Here is a 23155-nt window from a genome sequence, read left to right on the forward strand (position 1 = left end):
TTCTTCTTCTTCTTCTTCTTCTTCTTCGTGTGTGTGTGTGTGTGTGTGTGTGTGTGTGTGTGTGTGTGTGTGTGTGTGTGTGTATCTGTGTGGTCTATCTGTATATCTGTGTGAGGGCATGCTTACTTCAGCTACACCCATCCATTTATCCATTCATCCATTACCCATCCACCCATCTGCCCATTCATTATGCATCCATCATTTATCTCTCATCCATTCATCTATTATCTGTCCATCATCTATCTATCATCCGTCCATCCTCTGTGTACTACCTACTTTGTTTAAGGGACTAACCTAGGAGCTGTGGTACATATTAAGAATTATAGAAAAAATTCTGTTTTCAAAGAGATTGTGAACTAAGCATATAAATATGAGTTTTTAAAAAGCTGTCATACAAAGCAGAGCACAAAAAACCTCCAGAATGGTAGTTTTAATAGCTGTATGTTTGTACTATTGGTGACTTTATTGATTGCACATGACAAATTCAGATCAAACCAGGTTAGTAATATCTACCTTCAGAAATGGCTATATTCAAAGACCCAAGTAGTATTTTGAGGACACTGTCCCTTTTTTATGTCTAATTAGCTCTCTTCTTGTTGACTCCATTCTTGGATGGCCTCTTTCTTGTGGTAGAAACTTTACCTGTTGGAAGCCCAAGGCTTGTGTTATTCTTCAGCTATGGTTCTAGAGAATGGGAAAAACCCAACACCTCTCTCCCAGGATTCGTATCGTTAAATCTTCAGGAAGAGTTTTACTGGTTTCACTGAGGTCGCATGCACATCTCTCAGCCAGTCGTCATGTGGTTCCTCAAAGGCAATACTGGAAGTGTTGCTGACAAGTGCAGAAGAAGGGGAAGCTGGCCAAGGAGAGGGTAGGAGGGAGGAGGAGAAAGGCACTTCATGTTTTAGAAGATAAAAGGAGGAAGGGACTGCTGTCTCCTGGGACGTGCAGAAATGTGTGACCTTTCCTATACTTCAGGACACATTTTCATGTGTGTATAGTGGTGGTACCTTTAAAAGGTTGCCTTTACTGGAAAGAAAGGGCCGGGGATGGATCTAGGGGAATGGGGGTGATATGAACGAAATTCTCAAAGAGCCAATGCTAACAAAAGAAGTCCCTTCTGTGGTGCAGAAGGGACTCCTTGGACACCTTGGTAAGGTTGCAAGGAAGTTACCCATCACTGTTCTGGTGGAAGTTCCACCTCAACCCCCTCCCCCATCTCTCTCTCCCCAAATCCTGCCTCATCTCAGAAAGCCTGCCAAACACAGCTCTTCCCCCAGAGATGCTGAAGACCACTCCCACGGGATATTTAAACAGACACATGAATTTTTGGTCTCTCTTCCCCATCTCCTCTCTGGGGGGGGCTGGAAAATCATCCAGGAGCGCTTTACCCCTTAAACCTGGGCTTTTTCTAATTCAGTTTGATTTGGTCTGATTTGGGTTGCTGTGTTCGGGAGTCTTATGGGGTGCAGGAACCTTTCACTCATTCCATGTTATCATTTGCATTTGGAGTCACCCACATTTTCTTTCTGCTTTGTTACAGTTTCATTACAAATCAGAAAAGGTTAGAAATCATCAATGAAGATGATGTTGAAGCTTATGTGGGGCTGAAAAACCTGTGAGTACTCACCATTTATGTTTGTTACCTCAGAGGCTTCCTGTTTTCTGCTGTGGTCGGGTAGGTAACTTGCCGGTTAGTTCTAACATAAGTACCATTATGTGTTTTCTGTAGGACAATTGTGGATTCTGGATTAAAATTTGTGGCTTACAAAGCATTTCTGAAAAACAGCAACCTGCAGCACATGTGAGTAGAGAGTGATCTGCCTGATTTATTCAGTTTTTCTCACTCTTGTTTATTTTCTTCCCTTGCCAGTGCTAACCTTCATTTTGGTAGTTAGTGCAGCTATGATAACAGCTTAGGAGCATTAGCTTTGATTCTGATTGATTTCGGAATGGCTTTGGGCTGCTTAGAACAGCCTGTTCATTCCCTTTGGTGAATTCCTGGGCCATTTCCATCTTGGACAGAGCACTGGGCCAATGGCAAGGACTCTGATGTGAAAATGATGTCCTTGTACAGAGGTCTTGATTCTTTTCCTTGGAATAAGACACACTCCCTGTAAGACATCAAGCTAAGTAATCAAGATGCTGACTTGGCCTTGGACAGCTTAAGGAAATAAAAATTACAAGTGCTTTTTCTCTTATAATAGGACCATTTGAGCCTTCATTTTCTCAATAGCACGTGCCACGGATTGATAAAAATAGGGAGAAATCAATCACTGGATATGATAAGGTTCAGATGACTCTTAACAGTAGGAGCTGCTTTCCCCCACGTCATGTCGGCATTTTGTTGGCTCAGGTCAATTGGAAATGCAGGAAATAAGAGTTACTATATGGTTTTCTGTTAAGTCCCTTCAATGATACCAGTTAAGTCAATGAATTATGGGCTTCCTGAGATATCCTACTAAACAGATCACCCAAAAGACAAACATGTCCATGGGCCCTCCCCAAACTCAGATTCCCTCATGCTGAGTTCCACGTGGAATCGATCTTCTGCTGGAGGGTTGTCATCTGAGTTCTTGCTGACTAAACTCTCTTTGCAATAACTTCAGCATCTCACAGTTTGCAGTTTACCTGCTGGGTCTCACCTAGACATTTCAGTTGCGTAGAATGATGTCTGTATTCCCAGTTGGAGGGAGCTGTGGGACTTACCAGGTGGCCAACTCTTCACCATGTTCTTAAGACAGAAATAAAGGAGATAAAATTTCTGCCGTCACTATCATCCTATAACATCTGTCCCTTTCTCCTCCCTGGGGAAAACAGTTCCCGGCCTGATTTCTATGCTGGTTATTAAAGAATTCATTGTCTTAGAGAGACTGCCTGGATGCCCTATGGAGATGTGTTGATATTACTGAAGGCCTTAATTTCATAAAGTCATTATCATGAGTTCATATTTTATATGTGACAGGAATAATGAAGTCACTTCCTAAGATAGAAAACATTCTGCAAAAACAGAATAAAACTCTGGGCACATTTTTAAAACATATTTTCTTGAAACGCTTCTTGACAGCCTGTCTGGATTCGTTTCCTGGGGCAAACCTGATGTGTTGGTGGCCCTTGGTGGCACAGACATGAGAACAGGATGAGAATGGGAAAATGTCCTGCTGCAATCTCTCAGAAGTAATTAATGACCTTAATAGTTAAGTTTTTTAATTTTCATTACAGATCACCTTAGACCCAAATCGCTCAGCAGTTGCATTGTGTGCTAATTCCTCAGGGGATTGATGCTCCCGTTATAATATGAACAATGGGCCACGGCTAATTGAAATTCTATTGATAGCCCTTGTGTGTTTTTTGTGTTGCTATGTGATAGGACAATTCTTATGGTGTTCTAGCTTGCACATCCATAAAGTCATGTATCTGGTCCTGCTTCTTAATGTGGTCTTATTTAAGATAAAACACTAGAGAGGGATAGATATTCTATACAGCTTTCTTACCAGACAACAAGCAGGAGCCAATAATTGATCAATCTTCAAAAACTCTATTGATTTGTGTAGTTGTCAAGCAGCATGACACAATGAAATTAGGCAAGCATTCACAAAGAGTAGAGAGATGCCAGTGAGCTTCATGCTTCCACACGAAGAAAGGGGCTATTCCTAGTCACAGAATGAAGCTGAACCGGGTAGCCTGCCTTGGAGGATGGTAGGGATGGAGAGGAGAGTCAGTTCTAGCTTCTGCCTTCTGTCCAAGCCTCTGCTTGGGACTGAGGACCCTGGGGACCAGCTTGTTTTCCCTGGATTTCCCAAACGCAAATTGCACTGCCTCAGTTATCAACACAGTGAGGTGCAAGTGGTTAAAGAAGCAATGTGTGCTAAAAGCTCTCCAGCCCTAGGCGGGCCTGACAACCCTCTGAGCTCCCCAGCTTATATAGAAATGTGGGAAAGATGGAACTATTGCACTTTGGGCTTTGGGGAACTTCGGAGGGGAAGCCTGGCTCACCCTTCCTCAGCTTGCCTGGTCCATGTTACCCTCACACAGTGGCCACCCAGAGCTCATCTTTGAATGTGTGTCTAGGTGCCTTTAATTGCTGCCCAGACCCTGGAACCCCAGGGACTGTGGGAAAAGCCAGCCTGTGTTTTCCAGGGGCTTTGCCGAGGTGCTAATTATGCTCTTAACAAAGTTTCACAATCAAACAGTGAGAGGATTGTTGATTTTTTTCTTCCTTCTTCCTCCTTTTTGGCTTTTGGCCCCATTCCTAAGTATGCTTCATAAAACTCATCTTGTTCTTTGGCTGGTAACCCCACGCTGCACTGTGCTGCTGGCAGCCCAACAGAGCAGTGGCTTCCAGGGAGGGCAGCAGGGAGCTGACTGGGGGCAGCTGCTCCACAGGGCAGCTTGGAGCTGACAGGGACTCTTCTCCATCCCTCCCCTTGCCTCTCCTCTCTCCTGGTCTCTGCCTCTTTTTCTCTACCTTTCCTCCCCACTTTCATTCCTACCTCCCTTTCCCTCCTTCCCTCCTCTCTGTTTTTATTTATCTTGGGAGAGAAGAACGTATTTTTTTTCTTTTTTCATTTTTTCCTGAAGGATTGGGATTTTTGATGAATATGAGCCTATCTGAGCCTTAAAGACAGGCATAGACTTTTTGATGTGATGTGCTCCACTGGAGCCCTCTTAGTTCATGTTCCTGAGGTAAAGACTTCCATGGGCCTGTCTCACAGCTTCCTGGTGGGTTGTTCTTGCATGTGGGATATCATTGCCTGTGAGTAAGCACACTGCACTAGTGTGAATGGAAAAGATACAAGCTTAGAAGGCAGGAGAGCGTCTGCTGTCAGTCAGGGTTCAGGCGGGTGGAATCTATGTAAGGAGGTTCATTGGATGGACATATTCATTCTGAAGTTATGAGAAGCCACACTTTTCCCCATTCTCCAGATGACTGGTACTTGCTCATGATTTAGCTCCTGGGCTTTGATTGCCCTCTGAAGGTGGCTGTTGCCACAGGCCAGAACATTGGGCTGACACAGCACACTGGCCTCAGGTACAGGGCAGGGCCAGGATTACTGTTACTGTTAGACATTGTATCTCCTTAACTTGAAGTAAAATTTTAACAGTAAACAAACTCAGCTACAAGGATAATGGCTAGAATTTCCCATCCCAGTGATCATGGCACAGATTACTTGAAATGTGCATCCACCTGACCGGGAAATTTATTAGGTTTTTTCGATTGTTTGTTTTTCACCTTGGATAGCGCTCTGTCCATTAGTTTATGTAAATCTGAAGATGCCGTGTTTCTGGAAGTTCAAGATAAAACGTGACACCCTGCTCTCCAGTCTTCATCTTGTTTTCCTCATGGAGTTGCTCACTCCTGAGGCCCTAGGTAACCGGTCCCATGAGGACAGCTGCAGTCAGCAGTTGTGTTCTCTCCCGAAAAGACAGTTTAAATTCCAAGTTTATTCCAAGTTTTGTTTGTCACGTAACTCAAGACATGCAAGAGGCTTTCTCACTGTAAAGCTTTCTTGTTCTCATGAGCTGATGATGTTATATTTTATATGTTCCCCAATTAAATGTTCAAAATGTCAGGATCTCCACTAGGCATAGAGCTGGGCTTCCAACCAACATGTGAAATGTAAGCTTTTGAGTGAAATTAAGGTATTAAAAACCGACTCTGTGAAGCACACACTCTCTTTCATAGCTTGTGGAAACCGTAAGAGGCAGGGAACCCCGGGAGTTATCTTTCCAGGTAAAAGACAGGACTGAGTCTAAACAACATGTGTACCCCAATCCAAGACAATGCATTTTGAAAACAAAATCTTTATTTGAACACATTGTTTTAAAACCATAACCTTTTACATTCACTCTTAATATATCTGATCTCTTTCAGTAATTTCACACGGAACAAGCTGACGAGTTTGTCTAGGAAGCATTTCCGCCACCTTGACTTGTCTGAACTGTAAGTAATGCTTTTGTTTGGCATTTAGGAGGAAATTTTCAAAAGAAAGGATAATTATTATTTTTAAATGAGAACCATTGCAAGTTTATGTTGCATCAAAGTTCTTGAAAAATGATTTCTTTAGTTTTGTCCCAACTGGGTGATTAAAATCTCAATCTCAATGAAATGTCATTATGCTCAGTTGATGTTGTTTTTACATAAATAATTTATTTTCTAATAGAGGGAAAACAGAAAAAAACAACGGGGAGGTTTTGTTAAAGTGGCTTTATATTTCATTTCATCTGGCTTCTGTTTTGTCCAAGTGCCAAATACAGCAAGATCATCAAAGAGGAAATTATAGTGGATAAAATCCTTCCAGCTTCGTCTGTCAGCTTCAGCCCAGAGCAGGTCTGGGTGTAGCCAGTCATCCTCCCACCTCCACCATCTCTTGAGCTTTTCTTTTCGGTCCACCACTATGCTCAATATTTATCCTTATGTCCCTGTTTCCTCTTCTGCAAAATGATAGGAGAAACATTGAGATGTGTTGCTGACTAACAGCTAACATCTCCGATGGTGCTCAGTTCTTGGTGAAATCACCACAAGGCAAATATGAACGGGCCACCATTGCTGTGAGGAGGTTCTTGGGGGATCCCCAAGGCAGGCATGGGGCTGGAAGGACAGGCCTTGGAGGTTAGGAAGAAACATTAGCATAAACTACTTAAAAACATCTGTTCTCGATGTTTATTTTCTTCTCTGGGAAAGTCAGGAATGTGGGGTGAGACAGGAATCATCACACATCAAAAGCCAAAGGGGGCTTGAAGGGTTCTCAGTGAAGCCTCACAGCTCAGGGCAGAGGAAGAGGGTTCCAGGGCCACTGCCCAGTCTGCTCCCAGACACCAGAGAGGTGGGCCTGGGCCTGGGGCCTGTTCCCATCTGGGGCGGTTCCTGTCCCCTCCTTGCTGTTACTCCAGACACTGGTGAGACTAGGAGCTGGCTTGGGCTCTGAGCAGCAGGATGAAGTCCCCTAGAGAAGGAGCCATAATGGAGCTCTAGCCTCCAAGGCTGAAATGTGAGGCTGCCTATGAGCATGTGAGCCAGGTATATCAAGGCTGGCGTGTATACTTCTGAGTGCTGGCTGCCCCAAGCAGGCAGCCCCTTGCCACTTCCACAGAGACAGTCTGGGAACAACTCACATGGAGTTTGGACCAATTTTTTCTTTCAACCAATAGGAAACCATACTGCCAGAAATAGCTATGCCCAGCTCTGCTGGAAGGCAGGTCTGACTTCTGAGGTATAGTATATTTTAGGGGCATGAGGGAGTTGGGGGAGTGGGGGTGGAATAGGGACAGTGGAGAGAGGTTAGGACTTTGGTCTAGCAGACTGGAGAAGAGACTAGGGGGCAATGGCATAGTCCTCAGATTAATGCCAGAAGAAGGAATGCCCATTGGATTAGGTGCTCAAGATGAGACACACACAGCATCTTCCTATAAAGAAGGTCCTTTGCTATGCTCAAGTGTGTCATGCAGACAGGAGGTTTCCCCTAGTGGAGAGGTCACAACTGTACAAGCAGGAAGGGGCTACATGATGAATGTCTTGACAACTGGCAATTATTTGGAATAAACTGAACTTCAGGGAGTTGAAGCCCTAGTGTTTATTTCCTTAAGTTATTTTAAGTTGATACTAGTTATATATTTCTTTGGGGTACAGTATATTTGACATTTGTATGTATGTAGTATATAAGGATGTATACATATCTTATATACTGATATACTGATTATATATATTATATATATATAATTTCAAATATTCAATACTCAAAATACTTTCTTCTACACCTTTTGCAGAATAAATTACTGTTTAGTATAGTAAGCCTACTATACTGTAGAGTGCTATGACAGTCTCCATCACCCTTCCCACTGCTCTTCCCAGCTTTCAGTAGCTATTACCTACAACTTACACCTATGAGACCAGTTTAATTGGCCCCACATGTGAATGGGGACATGTGTGGTGTGCCTTTTTGTTCTTTTGGCATTTCTAACACAGGAAGATTTGACACCTCTAAGGCAGGCATGTGATACAGAGCAAGGTGCTTCATGTAAAGGTGTTGGGTGCCACTGCATAAAATCTCCTGGATGAATTAAAAATTAGAGTTCTTCTTTTCAGTTCATGTTTCAAAATCCTACCAGCAGCATTATTGCTCAGCAACTCATTCAACAGGTGCTAACCATGTGGGGGTTACCTGTCAGAGTGAAGGAGAGAAAGTTGTGTCTAGGATTCCATCCTTCAGTGGGAGAGGTGGGTGCCTAAGCAAACCAGTGTAACCATCATGTGAAGAGATAAAGGAGCCAGCTCTCTACCAGTACTGTGTGGCCGTGTGAACATCCTGGGTTCATAACTGAAGCATCCTTTCCATTTTTTCCCACTCAGCTTATTTGATTATAGCCTGATTTTAGAAAGACTTTGGCTATCTGTGTACTCAGAACTCTAGGAAGTAGCTTTGGTGACTTGAGTTTGAGCCAATGGTGGGTCTTTTTCCCCTCCTATTCCATGTCTCATATCATCAAATCCTATTTTGATATTGGCGGGATACTTGGAGATTTGGGAGCAGATATAAATTAAACCAGTCTACTATGGCCACATTCCTCCCGCCCCCAAGAAACTCACAGAAAAGTCTCCTGGGACTTCTGAGATTCTTAGAACACAATCAGAAAACCACAGGAGTAAACGAAGCTGCAAAGCCAGGCCCTGTCCTCAGGAAATCTTAAGTATTGTGGTTAGCGCCAGGCAGAGTCTATGTAACGATTGAAAATGGCCTCATTTAAAGGTTCATTATCATAAATGGAATTCATCTTAAATAGGCCACTGAGCATTATAAATAGCATTAAAGATTTTTTTCCCTGTGGTTTTTGTTTTCCTCTTGACCACTTCCTCTTTCACCCACTGTAGTACTAGCATCCAGACATCGTGGCTGAGGTCTTTTTGCACATGCTCCTGCAGTAGACTGCACAGCTCAGCTTGGGGAGTCCATCGTATTATCCTCTGAAAGCCTCACTGGGTTAAGGTGTGCATATGTGTTCTCAATCTTCCTTCCATCCAGCTTATGCTCTCAACTTTCTTGCATTAATGAAAACTGGTTGCATAATGCAGAAAGGCAAGAAAGACAGCCTCTTGGGTCTTGCACCTTAGCCTTGGATCCCTATCTTTAATTTCATTTTAAATGGAGACACAATGGTCCTGCTCCCTCACTGAAGTGAGAACTCTTAAGTCTCCAACCTGATCACTAACATTTTTATTTAAGTACAAGAACAGCACCTTCCCCTATCATGAGATGCTCTCTGTCATGGCTGCATTTGTTCAGATCTGTTTTCCTACATGTTCTGCAAAGTTTTGCATCTCTTTGCTGTCTTTATCCTCTACAGTTTTGTTTGCACATAACAGCAGCAAGTAGTTATTAGATAATGGAGTGAATAATAAGTACTGTCACGCCATGAACGTGGGTATGACTTTCAAAGGTTGACGGCTAAGAAGCCTTCCTCCTGTAGTTGTTCATAAATGCTAGTGAAGCTGAGACTTGAGTGGGAGCCTGATCAGGTTGCATTTCTGTTCCATGTAGGATCCTGGTGGGCAATCCATTCACGTGTTCCTGTGACATTATGTGGATCAAGACTCTCCAAGAGACTAAATCCAGCCCAGATACTCAGGATTTGTACTGCCTCAATGAAAGCAGCAAGAATACCCCCCTGGCAAACCTGCAGATACCCAATTGTGGTAATTTATTTTTAAATCAATGGGTTCTAGTTGCTATTAATTATTCTAATTGCCTTGGTATGGTAGTGAGTCTGGGAAGAAAACCACCACCCAGACTTCACAGAGTGTGTTGTGGATGTCTCTGGTGAATCAGACGTTAATGTGCAGTGCAGAGAAGCCAGCCCAGAGCACCTTCAGTGAATATTCTTTGCAAGTAGAACATCACTTCTGAATGGCTGACGTTAAAGAACATGGCGAAAAAAGTAGACTGCTAATTCCCCTGTTGATTCGTCTGTCAGTCCATCCACCATCCATCCATCTACCTACCCACTCTCCCAGAAAATATTCCGGATCACATGCACACTTGATTGACAAGTAGGTCATGTGGAGGGAAGGACCTCAGGATGCTGAGAGAGTCCAGCAGCTGAAGCAGACAGTCCAAACCTGCACAGTCCCTTAGGCTTGCCTTGCTGCCTCACACTTGGGTCTCTTGTGCTGTGGTCCACTGTGCTTCCACTCACTTGTCCTTGTGTCTGGGCTCAGGCTTTCTACTTTACCACCACCTCCCATTTTCCAATTCCATCTTGAGAGTTTAAAAGGACACCTTAGGAAAAAACCCAGCTTTCAGTGGGAGCTAATGTCCCACAAGGAGGAAAATCAGAGTCATAGCTAGGATTTTATGATCCTGTGACTTATTTCTATAATACCTACGTGTGGGTGTTTTTTCTTCATCAAAATTTTAAGCAGTCCAACAGTTGGCAAGTTCACAAACAATTCTCTTTGCTCTTGCCTGGTGGCTGGTGACAAAGCACCTGAAATTACATAGCACCTGATTTGTTTCCACGGGCATGTATGTTAACCCTTTACCTTTAGAAGGCCCTGTCTGAAGTCCCACTTTTATTAAGAATAACACTGTTGCTGTTTACTCTTGGTGAGGATTTAATAATAATAATAATAAAACAATAAGTGCTTGCTGCTGACTCTGAAGGGCCTTAGAAGACCTCACTCACCTGTCACACTGATTTCCATGTTGCAGGTAGAGTCTTCTGTTCTCATCATGAGGGAATTGCATTTTGTTCTCTTCCCAGCTCCCCTCGACCTTCGTTACCAGCCAACCTTAAAAAACAAACAAACAAACAACAACAAAAAAAACCCAGCCGGGTGGTGGTGGCACACACCTTTAATCCCAGCACTCGGGAGAGGCAGGCGGATCTGTGTGAGTTCGAGGCCAGCCTGGGCTACCGAGTGAGTTCCAGGAAAGGCTCAATGCTACACAGAGAAACCCTGTCTCGAAAAACAAAACAAAACAACAAAACAAAACAAAAAAAACCCCACAAAACCCCAGCACACCTAATATCTCTTAGTGTGTATCTGTTCCCAACTGATAAGAGAGAGCTGAGAGACGCTGCCTAGAGGGACAAGAGAGTCACTGTTGAGTCACCTGGCCACTTGGTAGCTCACACCGAAATCCACACAGCTGTTTTGGCCTTCTGATCCAGGAAACATGGAAGAGAGACCATCGGACATAGGCTCTTGTCTCATGAGCTGCCTCCAGATGGGTATCTGCTCTGTCCTTGCCTGACACCAACTCTCCTTTTTATCAATCTTAAAACATGGCCACATGGTCCTGACATAGTTCAGAGCTCAGCCATCACTGGCGTAGTTGACCATTGAGATTTGAATAGAAGAAATGTTCAAAGTAAACAGATATTTTTTCTTAGTCTACTTTTGATATTTTTCATTTATTTTGTATTTCTACACAATTCCTAATGAATTATGTGTTTGAAAGTAACATTTTCACACACACCCTTCCCCCTTGGCAGGGAGCTGAGGTTGAGTGACACACTAGGACTAAGAGGTCACATTTATAATCCATTTCAGTGCTATCAGCACTCGTTAAAGCAACATTTGGGGCTGTGTCAGTGAATTTGCATACTTAGTTGTCTATCAATTTTCTGCAGAATTTATTTTGTACTTTCCTTACTCATTTGTGTTTTTCAAGGTATTTTTACTTTTCCGAAATTGCAGAGGTAATATCAATACATTTTGCCATAAAAAGTATTTCATGTACTCTATAAAAACACATTTTTAAAAATTTATAATCATTTTAAGTAAGTAGTGACAGACCCATTAGATTCTAACTATTGCAGATCATTTGTGGTCAAATGTATCTTAATTACACTGAGTGTTCCACATTGATGGCTATTTGGCTTATTTCCCATTTTAAAGAAAGATTTTTTATTTTTATTTATTTTTAATTAAAATTTTTAATTGTATATATGTTTGTGCCTGAATATATGTGCACCACAGGCATGCAGTGCCCACAGGGGCCAGAAGAGGGCGTCTGATTCCCTGGAACTGAAATCACAGATTGTTGTGAGCTACCACATGGGTGTTGGGGACTGAACCCAGTCCTCAGAAGAGCAGCCAGTGATCTTAACTGCTAAGCTACCTCTCCAGCCTCAGTTACCATATTATTACTATCATAGTGTTCCTACAATTCTTCATGGTCCTGTAAATGTTCTAGAAGACATCAGAAAGAGATGAACTTCTATTTTATAAGATGTGTGTCATTAAAGTCTACTATACCCTTACCACTCTAGCAAGTTTTGTAGCCTGATATCAGCAAACTTCTTAGTTTATCACTTAAAAGTGACTCCTGGCCTTTGAGTCTGTCTTTTCTTGATTATTAAGTACTCTTCAGTGTGTAGTGAACTGTTTTATGACTTGGTGAATGCACCTCTTTCTATGCTTCCCTGAATTCTCTGTAGCATTTCCCCTTTTCTTTCATTTATTCTCATCTTTAGTTTCTGTTTTTAATTGTTTTAAAGTTCTAAAGTATATGTCTGGGTTTTTTGACAAAATAATAAATCCAAAACACTTGTTACATGTATTTACACATGCATTTTCTGCAAGTGTCTAGAGTTTATAATACTAAAAAGGAAAAATATACTTATATTTCTTCACCTATTTCTTAGTGTTTTATCATCTTAAATTTTGTTTTTATTTTTTTCTGTTTAAAAGAAAATGTTTACAAGCTATTGACTGATTTCATTGGATTTCACATATTGCCACTTATTAGAAGAAAATGCTCACAATTATCAGAAGATACAAATGGCATGATTTCCTAGATCTGTAACAACAACAAAAGCATTAGGAGATAAATAATGTAATTTGAAAAATGTTTATAAAGGTGAATTAATAGGTAATTTGGCAATATATTGGAAGTTGAATTGAAATAACATATGGGTTTTTACTTAAGAAACTAGAATTATTTCTTTCCATACCATCATAGGTGTGTATTCCTGTTGACCTGGCAGAGAAGAGACACCAAATACATTTACAACACTGAGACACACGCATGAGTAAACCACAGGGAAAGAGTTGGGGAGATGATAATGATGCTCAGTGAAATTTTTTAAAGGTTTAAAAATATATTTTAAGGTCTTCATTGGTGCATATTTATTGTACATGCTACTGGGCTACCTAAGGACATTTTCAAACAATTATTCGATGTGCTTTGAGTGCATTTGCTCTGTACCCCCATGCCCCTTTTCATCCCTCCTATCCTCTAGTATATACCCTTTGTTTCCTTAAACAATTGTGTTTCTATATTTATGTCATATATGTGATTTTATGTATCTTTGCAAAATCTAGGACCTGAAAATGAGAGAAAACATGAGATACTTGTCTTTCTGAGACTGGCTTGATTCACCTAACATGATTATTGGTCAGTTGATGTGGATGACATAACTTCATTCTTCTGTGTGTCTGGATAGCAGGCCAGGCTGTCTTTATTCATTCCCCATCTGTGGGGACCTAGGTGTGTTCTGTAACATAACTATTGTGAGTAGAGCTGCAGTGAACATGGTTGAGCTGCAGCTGTCTCTTACTTGGAGTCCTTATGTGAATATCTAGGAGTGGTTGAGCTTGATTATATGGTGGTTCTAATTTTTTATTTTCTGATGAGTCTTTGTAGCTATTTCCACAGTGGTTGGACCACTTTACATCCCCTCTAGCAGTGTCTGAGGGTTCCCTTTTGTTTATACCCTCAACAGTATTTGTTGTATATGTTTTCTTAATGTCTATGATTCTTGCTGGGGCAAGGTAGAGATTTTTTTAATTTTCGCTCATCTGATAGTGAGTGAGGTTGAACATTTTTTCATCCTACCACTTTGCTGGAAATACTTACCAGCTCTAAGAATTTTCTGATGAAGCCTTCAGTGTCTCATGTATCTTACATCTTCCTTTCTCATTAGTATATTCTCTATTTCCTTTTCTTGTCTTAATGCTTCAGCTAGTACTTCAAGCACAACATTAAGTAAGAATGGAGATAATGAGCACTCTTACCGTGATAGTGAGAATGGTTCAGATTTCCCTCCATTTGGTTTGTTACATATAGCCTTTAGTGTGTTGTGATTTGTTTTTCCTATTCCTAGCTTCTATGGGGCTTTTGTTATAAAGCCATGCTGGATTTTGTCAAAAGCCATTTCTGTATCTATGATGATCATGAGATTTCGGTCCTTGAGTCTCTTTCTGTGATGTATTACATTTACTGATTTGTAAATGTTGAGCCATCCTTGTACCATTGGAATGAAGTCAACTTGATCATGGTGAATGGTCTTTTTGGTGTGTACATGTATTTGGTTTGCAAGTTTTCTCCTGATCATCTTTGTAACTATGATCATCAGAGAAATTATGATATAATTTTCCTTTTGTTGCTGTGTCTTTATCTGGTTTTGATATCAGTAATACTGTTTTCCTAAAAAGTATCTGTGAAAGGATGACCAGTCTTTTATTGAGAGCAGGGTAATCAAGTCCTCTAACCTCACTGTGTTGGAATCTGTCTGCCATTATATCTAGTAGCACTTGTTTTATGAAACTGGGTGCGCTGTGTTCAGTGTGCTCTGTGTTTTGAATGGTAATGTGCTCTTCATGGGTTAATTGTACCCCATGTCAGTATGAACTGACCTTCTTTGTATCTTATGACTGGTTTTGATTCGAATCTAATCTGTCACATATCAGAACAGTGACAGTTGCTTGTTTCTTAGTTCCATTTGCTTGGAATTCCATTCCCAGTCTTTCACCCTAAAGTTGACCCCTTCTTTGATGAAGACAGACACTCTTGAAGGCAACAACTAAATAGGTCACTTTTCAGTTGAGTTCTGGACCATGTCTTTTGATTAGGGTAATTGACACAATTGATATTTATAGTTATTGAAAGGTATGCATTGAATCCTGTAATTTTTAAAAACAGTATGTGGGGTTTTGTGAATCTCCCCTGTGTGACTGCTGTTCATGTGGTTTGTTCTTTCCTGTAGCTTGCTGGAAATATTTATCTTACTCTTCAGCCCAGAGGAGTCTTTAACCTGTCTTCTCTAGGGCTGACTAAGAAGTCATGAATTCCTTTAGCTTGTTTTTATCATGGAAAGTTTTTCTTTCTCCTTCAATTATGAGAGATTGTTTTGCTGGGTGTGAGAATCTGGGTTAGCAATCATTGGCGTTCAGAGATTGGAAATATGTTGTGCTAAATTTTTAAGGTTTAGAAAACCTTAAAACCCGCCTGCCTTTTAAGGTTTCTGCTGAGGATGTTCTGTTCGGACGAGTCTGCCTTTGTATGTGACTGGGTATTTCTCTCTTGCTGCTTTCAATATGCTTTCTTTGTTCTACATATTTAGTGTTTTAACTATACATTGCTGGTCTTACCTGTTCGCAGTGTTTCCTGTGCTAGGGTCGGCATTCCCTTCAACAGATTTGTCTTTTGTGTTTCTATACTAGGACTTGCACGCCTAGAATTAGATTACTGATTTGTCCTTCCTCCCTCCCTCCCTCCCTCCCTCCCTTCCTCCCTCCCTCCCTTCCTTCCTCCCTCCCTCCCTCCCTTCCTCCCTCCCTCCCTCCCTCCCTCCCTTCCTCCCTCCCTCCCTCCATCCTTTCCTCCCTCCCTCCCCTCCTTCCTTCCTTCCTTCCTTCTTATCTTTTAAAATTCAACTTACTGTCCTTTTGGTGGATGCATTTACTATGTCCAGGAGAGGACTAAGTCATAGTGTCTAGGTGTCATTCTCCTCTGTGGGATTGGTACTTAAGGCCAGCAACTATTTCCCCTAAGTGTCAGGTACTGTCCTGGCAATGGTGAGGCTCCCTATCCCTGTGGACACCTTAGGCTTCCTCCCTGAGCCCCCAGCTTCCCTCACTGTAGAATTATAGTTGTAGAATTCCCTGTGAGCCCATAGACCTAATCCCAGGCCAGATTCAGCCCCCACCACAGTTTCCACTGCTCCTGTATATCTATGGGCCTTACCATGTGTCAGCCCAGGTCTCCCCTCTGGGTTTGCAAGTTACACATGGCATGGCATGTGATTGGACATCAGAGGACAATTTATGGGAGTCAATTGTCTCCTGCCAGAAGGAATCTGAGCCATCTCACCAGTCCCAAATCACCTTATTCTTAGAATGAAATGTTTGTGGTGTTGAAGAGAGGCCCTGTTATGAGAGGGTTGACATTTTTCTTTTCTTGGCTGGACTGGGAGAGTGGGGGTATCTAGTGTGGCAGTTATACTTCAACCCTGTATTCAGGGCACTCGGCTCAATCTTAGTGCCACCCTAAATTTCCAGTGACATGTCCGTCCTTATTGAATTGAAGAAGGTCTCATCTCTTCTCTTCCTATGACTTTGTACTGATTAGTCAAGCCAGGGGCAGGGGTAAGAGTTTAGCATCATTACTATTAACAGTCAAGTGCCCAACAGTGTTTTTGGAGGGTCCCAACCTGCAATAATGACCATACATTTATTTGTGCTGTGATTGCACAACCCATTTAAGCTTCAGAAAAAACGATCAGTTGTGAGGTGGCAGACATATTCCTGCAATTTCCATATTAGCTGGATAAGGTGGTGCAGTGGACCAGCTTTCTGAAGAACTGAAATGGACCCTACAAATGGGTTTTGTGGGGGTGGGGCAGGATCAAGGTAGGTCTTCTCTAATGCTGCTCAAGCTGCTTTCTTACATCAACCCCTCTGCCTTAGCCTCCTGAGTTCTAGAGTGGCAGATATGAGCCACCAATACCAGCTTCTTTTCGTGTTTAGCATTTAAATAATTTTAAAATATATAAAATTATTTTATATATTTTCTGTTCAGTTTCTGCACACTGCATCAGTCTTTTTCAATAGAAGCTTTTCAATAATTTCTTCTGGCTAACTGGATTTATACTTCAAATTTTAAATAGTACAATTATGGCTTAATATAATCTAGAAGGAGGCTAATTCAGAAAGTGTCAATAGTGACAGCAGTGATCCATTCTAGGTAAATGGTAAAGTTAGGAAAGGTGGTATTTCTCTGGCTTATATCAAAACAGCCCCTCAGATGAGTTCACTAACAAGCAATTGCTGTAAAAGTGACTGTAAATGGGCAGATTTGCTTGCTGCTGTGGATGCTATATAAACACCCTGGACAGAAATCACACCTGCCTTTGGCTTCTTTGTTATTCATAATAACAATTTCCATTTTCAATTTTTCCCAAGCTTAGTGTAAGTACTCCTTAAAACATCATCCACAAACTAAGGACACGTGGTGCTGAAGGTTGGGAAAGGTCCATGCATGCCTGGAAGAGAGGCCCTGCTCCCTGGATTGACTGATGTCAATGATTTGTTTCTTTGATTTACTTTCAGCCTCAGCTACAGTTTGTAGTAGCACATCTCTGCTTAGTGCACAGCAGGACACGCCTTCTTTTGTTCTCTTGAAACCAGGAAACTCAGTTGGTGATGGTTCTGCATTGTCAGCATTCATAGATTAAAAAGGAAAGCTCTTCTGATGCTCAGTGTGGAATCTCAATCAGCAAAGCATCTTAAGATGGGAAGAAAACATTTCCTCTTCTGTGTCTTATTTTGTTTGCTTTCACATTATTAGAGATTAGTTTTTATTTTTGAAAATGAAGCAAAGCCCACCATGGTCGGTACTTTTCTTTATCCTTTTTAGAATGTCAAAAAAAGCTGCTGAAACTCTTGTTTCTAAGTTATCTGGCAGTTGTCACTTCTATACCATGAATCATAAAAGCTTAGGTGTGTAACTTCCAGTGTGAGCTCAGGAACATGCATTTTTAATTTTCTGTCTTTTTTTTTTCAGCATGATGTAAGCAGTTACATCTCAACAGATCAATCTTACTATGCTGGTTCCTTTCCTGTGCACATATCTATATCTGTATCTATATCTGTATCTATATGTATGTATGTATGTATGTATGTATGTATGTATGTATGTATGTATGTTTTGTTTGGTATCAAACTGGAAAGTATGCCCCAAAGATAGAGGAAGGTCCAGATTTTTTTTTTCAAAGTAGAATCCTATGGGTTCTTTATGCACAGAGAGAAGTGGGTGGGGAGGTAGCTGGAGAGATGGCTCAGTGATTAAGAGCACCAGCTGCTCTTCAAGAGATCCTGGGTTTGATTCCTGGCACACACATGGTGGTTCACAACCATTTGCAGAAGATCTGATGGCCTCTTCTGGCATCCATGGGCACTGTGTGCACATGGTGCACATGCATACACTCAGGCAAATCACCCATAAACATAAAACAAAATAAATTGATACAATTTTTAAAAGAAAGGAGAAAGGAAAAGATAAAATGGAGACAAAATCCTAACTTACTGGGCTGACTTTACACCCATGAATAGGCTAACATGGAATAAACAGAGCTCAGAACTGCTGGACCTCTGACAAGGCACACCAGCATGTCTTCATGGTGAATAGTGACAAATACTACAGGACTTTCTAGATAATAATCCAATGAGCAGAGACGTGATTTTCTCCTTTATCAGAAACGTGCAGCCTATGTATTCTGGGCCAGTGGCTGAGGACTCTAGACTTCCCATTCAGATCTTAAGAGTCACGTGCCATCGCTGGGTGGAGCAGAGCCCATCAGATCTAAGGAGGCAGCCAATCGTGTGCTGGTGAAAGCCATGGGCAGATATGGGGGTCAGTAATGGCTAACAAGCATCTGTTTGGTTTCAACACTTGCTAAGCTTTAGTTTCCTCACTGGGAAATACAGACATTAATGTATTCTTGGGTGTGTGTGGGTGACTGTAGGAGAGTACTGGAGATGTTTAAGATGGAGTCAGTGAATTTTAAGAATCTCACAGAGGACAGTCATTGCAGTTACTCACTATCATCAAATAAATCGGCTGCTTTCAAGGATTTGACATCTGGATTGAAAAATTTTAAACTAGATTTAAATATTTTATATTGTGTCAAATTGCTTCAAAGAAACTGACGAGATCACAGTTCAAACAGTCTCATACTTAAGCCACCTGTGGAGATATAGGAGCAATGGTGGCTACATGTTTTGTTGTTTCTCAGAGAAAGACATCTGAGGGTTGTTACATGGTAATACATACAATCATCCAGTTTTCTATAGCTCTCTCTTTCTCCTTTGCTATTTTTAATCTTACATTTGTCTCTGCCTCATGCCCCCATCCCTACCACACATGCATGGACATCTTAAGGTATTAAATTATCCCAGAACACACTTCGTGGAAATTTTGGTAGAAGAGATTCAGGCCCCTGTTGAGCTTAAGAATAACAGTTGCAGAAACAAAAGCCTAGTAAACAATTGTTTAACACCCTTTGTCTAAACCCTTCTACTCAAACTGTGGTCTGTGGGATGAGGAGAATTTTAGAGACCCAGACCTTCTGTGTTCAACCCATACTGCCTGGGGAAGAGGCTGCGTTTTTGACAAGATCCCTCATTTTTGACAAGCTGTTTTTCTGTCCAGCTTACAAGGCAGGTGAGCATTTCTTTTCTGAACAAATCCAGGTCAAGAGCATCGATATGGAGGTATTCATCTGCTGGAGACACTGGCTATTTCTCATCTCCAGTGAGGTTCTCCTTGCAGAAGGGAGATGGCCTGGTATTTGCAATCAGGTCTATCACAGTGTGTTAGCAGCTTTTGGAAGCATTATTGGGCTTTGCTGTGTGCTTGTGCTTATTTCAAATCTTATTAAGCCAGGAAGTGGTGCCTGGCAAGTGGTTTATCCCGCCTTGGTGATCCATGCTTCCCAATTCATTTTTATTGTGCTAATTAAGCCTCAAGTGATATTTCAAGTACAGATTGTTTTTTCCATTATTGGGTCCTGGCCAGCGCATCAAAGCTGGAGACAGGTGCTCACTCATTTGCAGACTTTACATTTAAAAGAGCTAAGCTTGGCCAATTTTGCACAGATTTCTTTGGAAACTCCTATGACAGGGCAAGATGATTAGTTTATAATAAGGAGACTCATTCTTCCTTCACAAAATAGGCACAGAACTCTTTTCAAATGAACCAAATTCTCAGATCATAGATAAGATATAGTATGCATGGTCTGTGCAAAGATGAATGTGTGCAATGCACTGTAGTGGTGAAGGCCCTTTATTTTAGGTTCAAATCTCAGTCTACATTGACTTGGGCAGCTTTGAAAGATGTGCTTGACTTTTATAATACTTACAGACTTCATTAATTAAACAAGTACAAAGTATATGTCTTCAAGGTTATGTATAAGGATTCAATAACACTGTAGACATAAAAATGTTTGCTTTAACGAGCACCCAGCAAATGTTACTATTGCTACTACTGTAAATAAACATCTTCAGGGCCATTAGTCATCTAAACTGATGTTTGAAAAGAAATTCTAAACCAGACTTTATGGGAATAATTAAGATTATGATGCAGCATCGCCTACCAAAGGCCACTTTAACATTTCTCTACTCAGAATATCTAAAATAACAGATATATTTTTAAAGGGGAGCACACATCCCAAAGCTTTGTAGTTGGGGTACCCAAAAGTATATCTTTAGGCTCCATAATTAGGATGGGGCTATGGGAGGGAGTAGCATCTTTGGAACACATTTGGCTCCCAAGGTCACCCTAGAGGCAGTAAATAAATCTGTAAATACAAGGAAAACGGAGCCGACAAATACCAGAAAGCAAAGAAGTGTGCAGTAACTGTCAGAATGTTGGTTACCAAGTGGTGCACAGAGAAACCCAAGGGAAAATGGGACTTGTACATTGAGTGCAGGTGACACCATGACAGACAGTGGCTGAAAGCCTGCTGTGTATTCACAGTCAACATGCTTTTTGCTCTGTGTGGTTCAAGTGATGGGACCCTCTTCCCTCAGGAGAAAACTAGAGATGCAGTCTATCAAGAGAATAAAACAAAGAGTCTGAGGAGTTCCAGGTAGATTTGAGGATATGGCATTCATAGAAAACACAATGGGTTTACATATTTTTTTTTTTGTTGTTGTTGTTGTTTATAATTATAGACTTTTTCCTCATTGAAGCAGGGCATTGGGAGAATGTCCAAATCCTTTCATTGGGCTGAGTAATTGGAATGATTTCTTTTTAAAAAATGATATGAAGATAACTGGATAGATTCCATGGGTTTTAGATAGTTTAGCTCTTAATAAGGTTTACATATCATGGTAAAATTTATTTCCTCAGTAGATAATGTAACTTCATAGCATGTGGAAAGATGCAAAGATGGAGCTGTGCTGAGTCTGGAGTAGGCAGGTGGGAAAGGTTGGGGCACAGATGGGCATAGTCTCCAGTGCTCTGCTGGCAGGAGAGCAGCAGGTAATTCTACAACTGGAAACCCAGCAAACAGGAGTGCAAGCATAATATTTAGTGGGGTGGAGATCAATAGTAAAGAAATGCAAGTAGATGAAATGGGTGCTTCTGGGAACAGGAAGCAATGCTTTTCAGGTGGGGCCAGACTACTCTTCACACAATAGCTTGAGTATTTTTAATAACAAATTTTATATGATTATAGACTCTTTAAATGACAAGGCTACTTATGAGGCTAAAAATAAAGAAAACATGTACTTTTAAGAAGTTACCTGGACCACACCACTAACTGTGATGGTATTCTGCCTTGACCTACTTCCTAATTCACACAGTTCATATGAATAAGGTTTAGTATCTAAGGCCGGGGTTTTGTTTTCTGTGCTTTCTCTTAACCATTGTTGTGTGCTTCATTGCCTTGTGAAACTCGGGATAGCCTGGGCCTCTTTGAAACCACCAAAATATCTAATAATTCCTCTCTATTGGATGCATTCCAAGAAGGTTTCAGAAGTCTTTGAAAGCCAGATTTTATTAGGGTGGGATTATACACCCTAAATATGAGTAATACAGGTCATACTACTTTGATTCTTACTGTGAACTTAATATGACCAGCTCCTCCAAGCTCGTGAGGTGTCCTCTCCCAGTGGTCAAAACACTATGAGACATACCATGTACAAATATTGTGTAGTGTGACGTCCATACTAAAGAACAGTAAGGCCAAGGGTTCGTGTATGGCAGTCTGGATGCTGGCAAATAGGTGGGTTAATTGTAATTTAATAGTGATTGCAGATGAGCTAGCTGCCTTTTCTGACCTCCAAGATGCTTCTCAGACTATGTTCTATCACAGTCCTGTGAGACTTGGCTAGTGGGGTGATCATAGTCCCACCAAATAGTCCTCATACCAAGTAGGGGAGCTGCTTTGATTGGCAGGACCAATACATTGTTAGTCCTCCAAGCCCTGCTTTAGGAAAAGGTTACTGTGATTCTTGGCAGTGAAAGGCAGTGTGCACATCTGGGAGGAGAAATGCCTGAAGAAGTGAAAATAGCAGGAATTAAAATAAAAACTGTCTAGCTCTCGAAATATCAGGTATAAAAACCACACCACTGAAATGCTAAAAAATATGTGTAATATCCACAATTTGCCCTAACAACAAGTACATTTAAGGGTTTTTAAGTTTTAAAATAAAGAATTTTTTGTTGTGATAAGGATTCATATAACTTCTCATTATTAGTATGAACAGGATAGTCAATTTAATTAATAATAGTTAACTCTAACTTGACATGAAAAATTCTAACATGGTCATAGTTTGAGTTTCATCCTTGAGAAATCTTTCAAACTAGTTTTCCTTGACAGTTGGATTCTCCTAAACTCTAGGTCTTATGGTAAGTTTCTAGACCTAAAGGAGAAACTGGGGCAGAGGTGGAGGAGGATGGGGGAGGGGCAGGGCTTCTGTGAACACGTGGGTGGTCTCTCCTTTTAATTCTGGCTCTAACTGTTCCTGTGTGTTTCTGTGTGCTTTTCTGTTTTGTAGGTATGCCATCTGCACGTCTGGCTGCCCCTAATCTCACCGTGGAGGAAGGAAACTCCATCACACTTTCCTGCAGTGTGGCGGGTGACCCACTCCCCACGCTGTACTGGGATGTTGGAAATTTGGTTTCTAAGCACATGGTGAGGCTTGTGTTTAGTTCTGTCTTGTAGTGTGACAATGGGGAGATCGTATTGAGCATACTGATAACCATTCTCTTAGATTCCTTTTCGTTGCTGTGATAAAAGGCCCAGACAAACATGATGTAAAGGAGAAAGCGTTCATTGGGTGCCCTATTCCAGGTTCCAATCCATCACAGCTGGCAAGTCACAGCCTCACCAGCTTGGAGGAGCTGGTCATATTAAGTTCACA

The 23155-nt window shown here is 41.3% G+C and overlaps 1 protein-coding gene across 8 annotated transcripts in view; it reads left to right on the forward strand.

The window, feature by feature from the left end:
- The window catches only part of Ntrk2 (neurotrophic receptor tyrosine kinase 2), a 337894-nt gene that overhangs the window by 28798 nt on the left and 285941 nt on the right, over window positions 1–23155 (forward strand). For all 8 annotated transcript variants that reach the window (XM_036187682.1, XM_036187683.1, XM_036187681.1 and 5 more), the window contains 5 exons: window positions 1544–1618; window positions 1733–1804; window positions 5876–5944; window positions 9537–9691; window positions 22790–22926. In XM_036187682.1, coding sequence (XP_036043575.1) covers window positions 1544–1618; window positions 1733–1804; window positions 5876–5944; window positions 9537–9691; window positions 22790–22926 — 508 coding nt within the window. The remainder of the gene's footprint in view (window positions 1–1543; window positions 1619–1732; window positions 1805–5875; window positions 5945–9536; window positions 9692–22789; window positions 22927–23155) is intronic.

The sequence above is a fragment of the Onychomys torridus genome, chromosome 5, assembly GCF_903995425.1.
Source record: "Onychomys torridus chromosome 5, mOncTor1.1, whole genome shotgun sequence".
Lineage (NCBI taxonomy): Eukaryota > Metazoa > Chordata > Mammalia > Rodentia > Cricetidae > Onychomys > Onychomys torridus.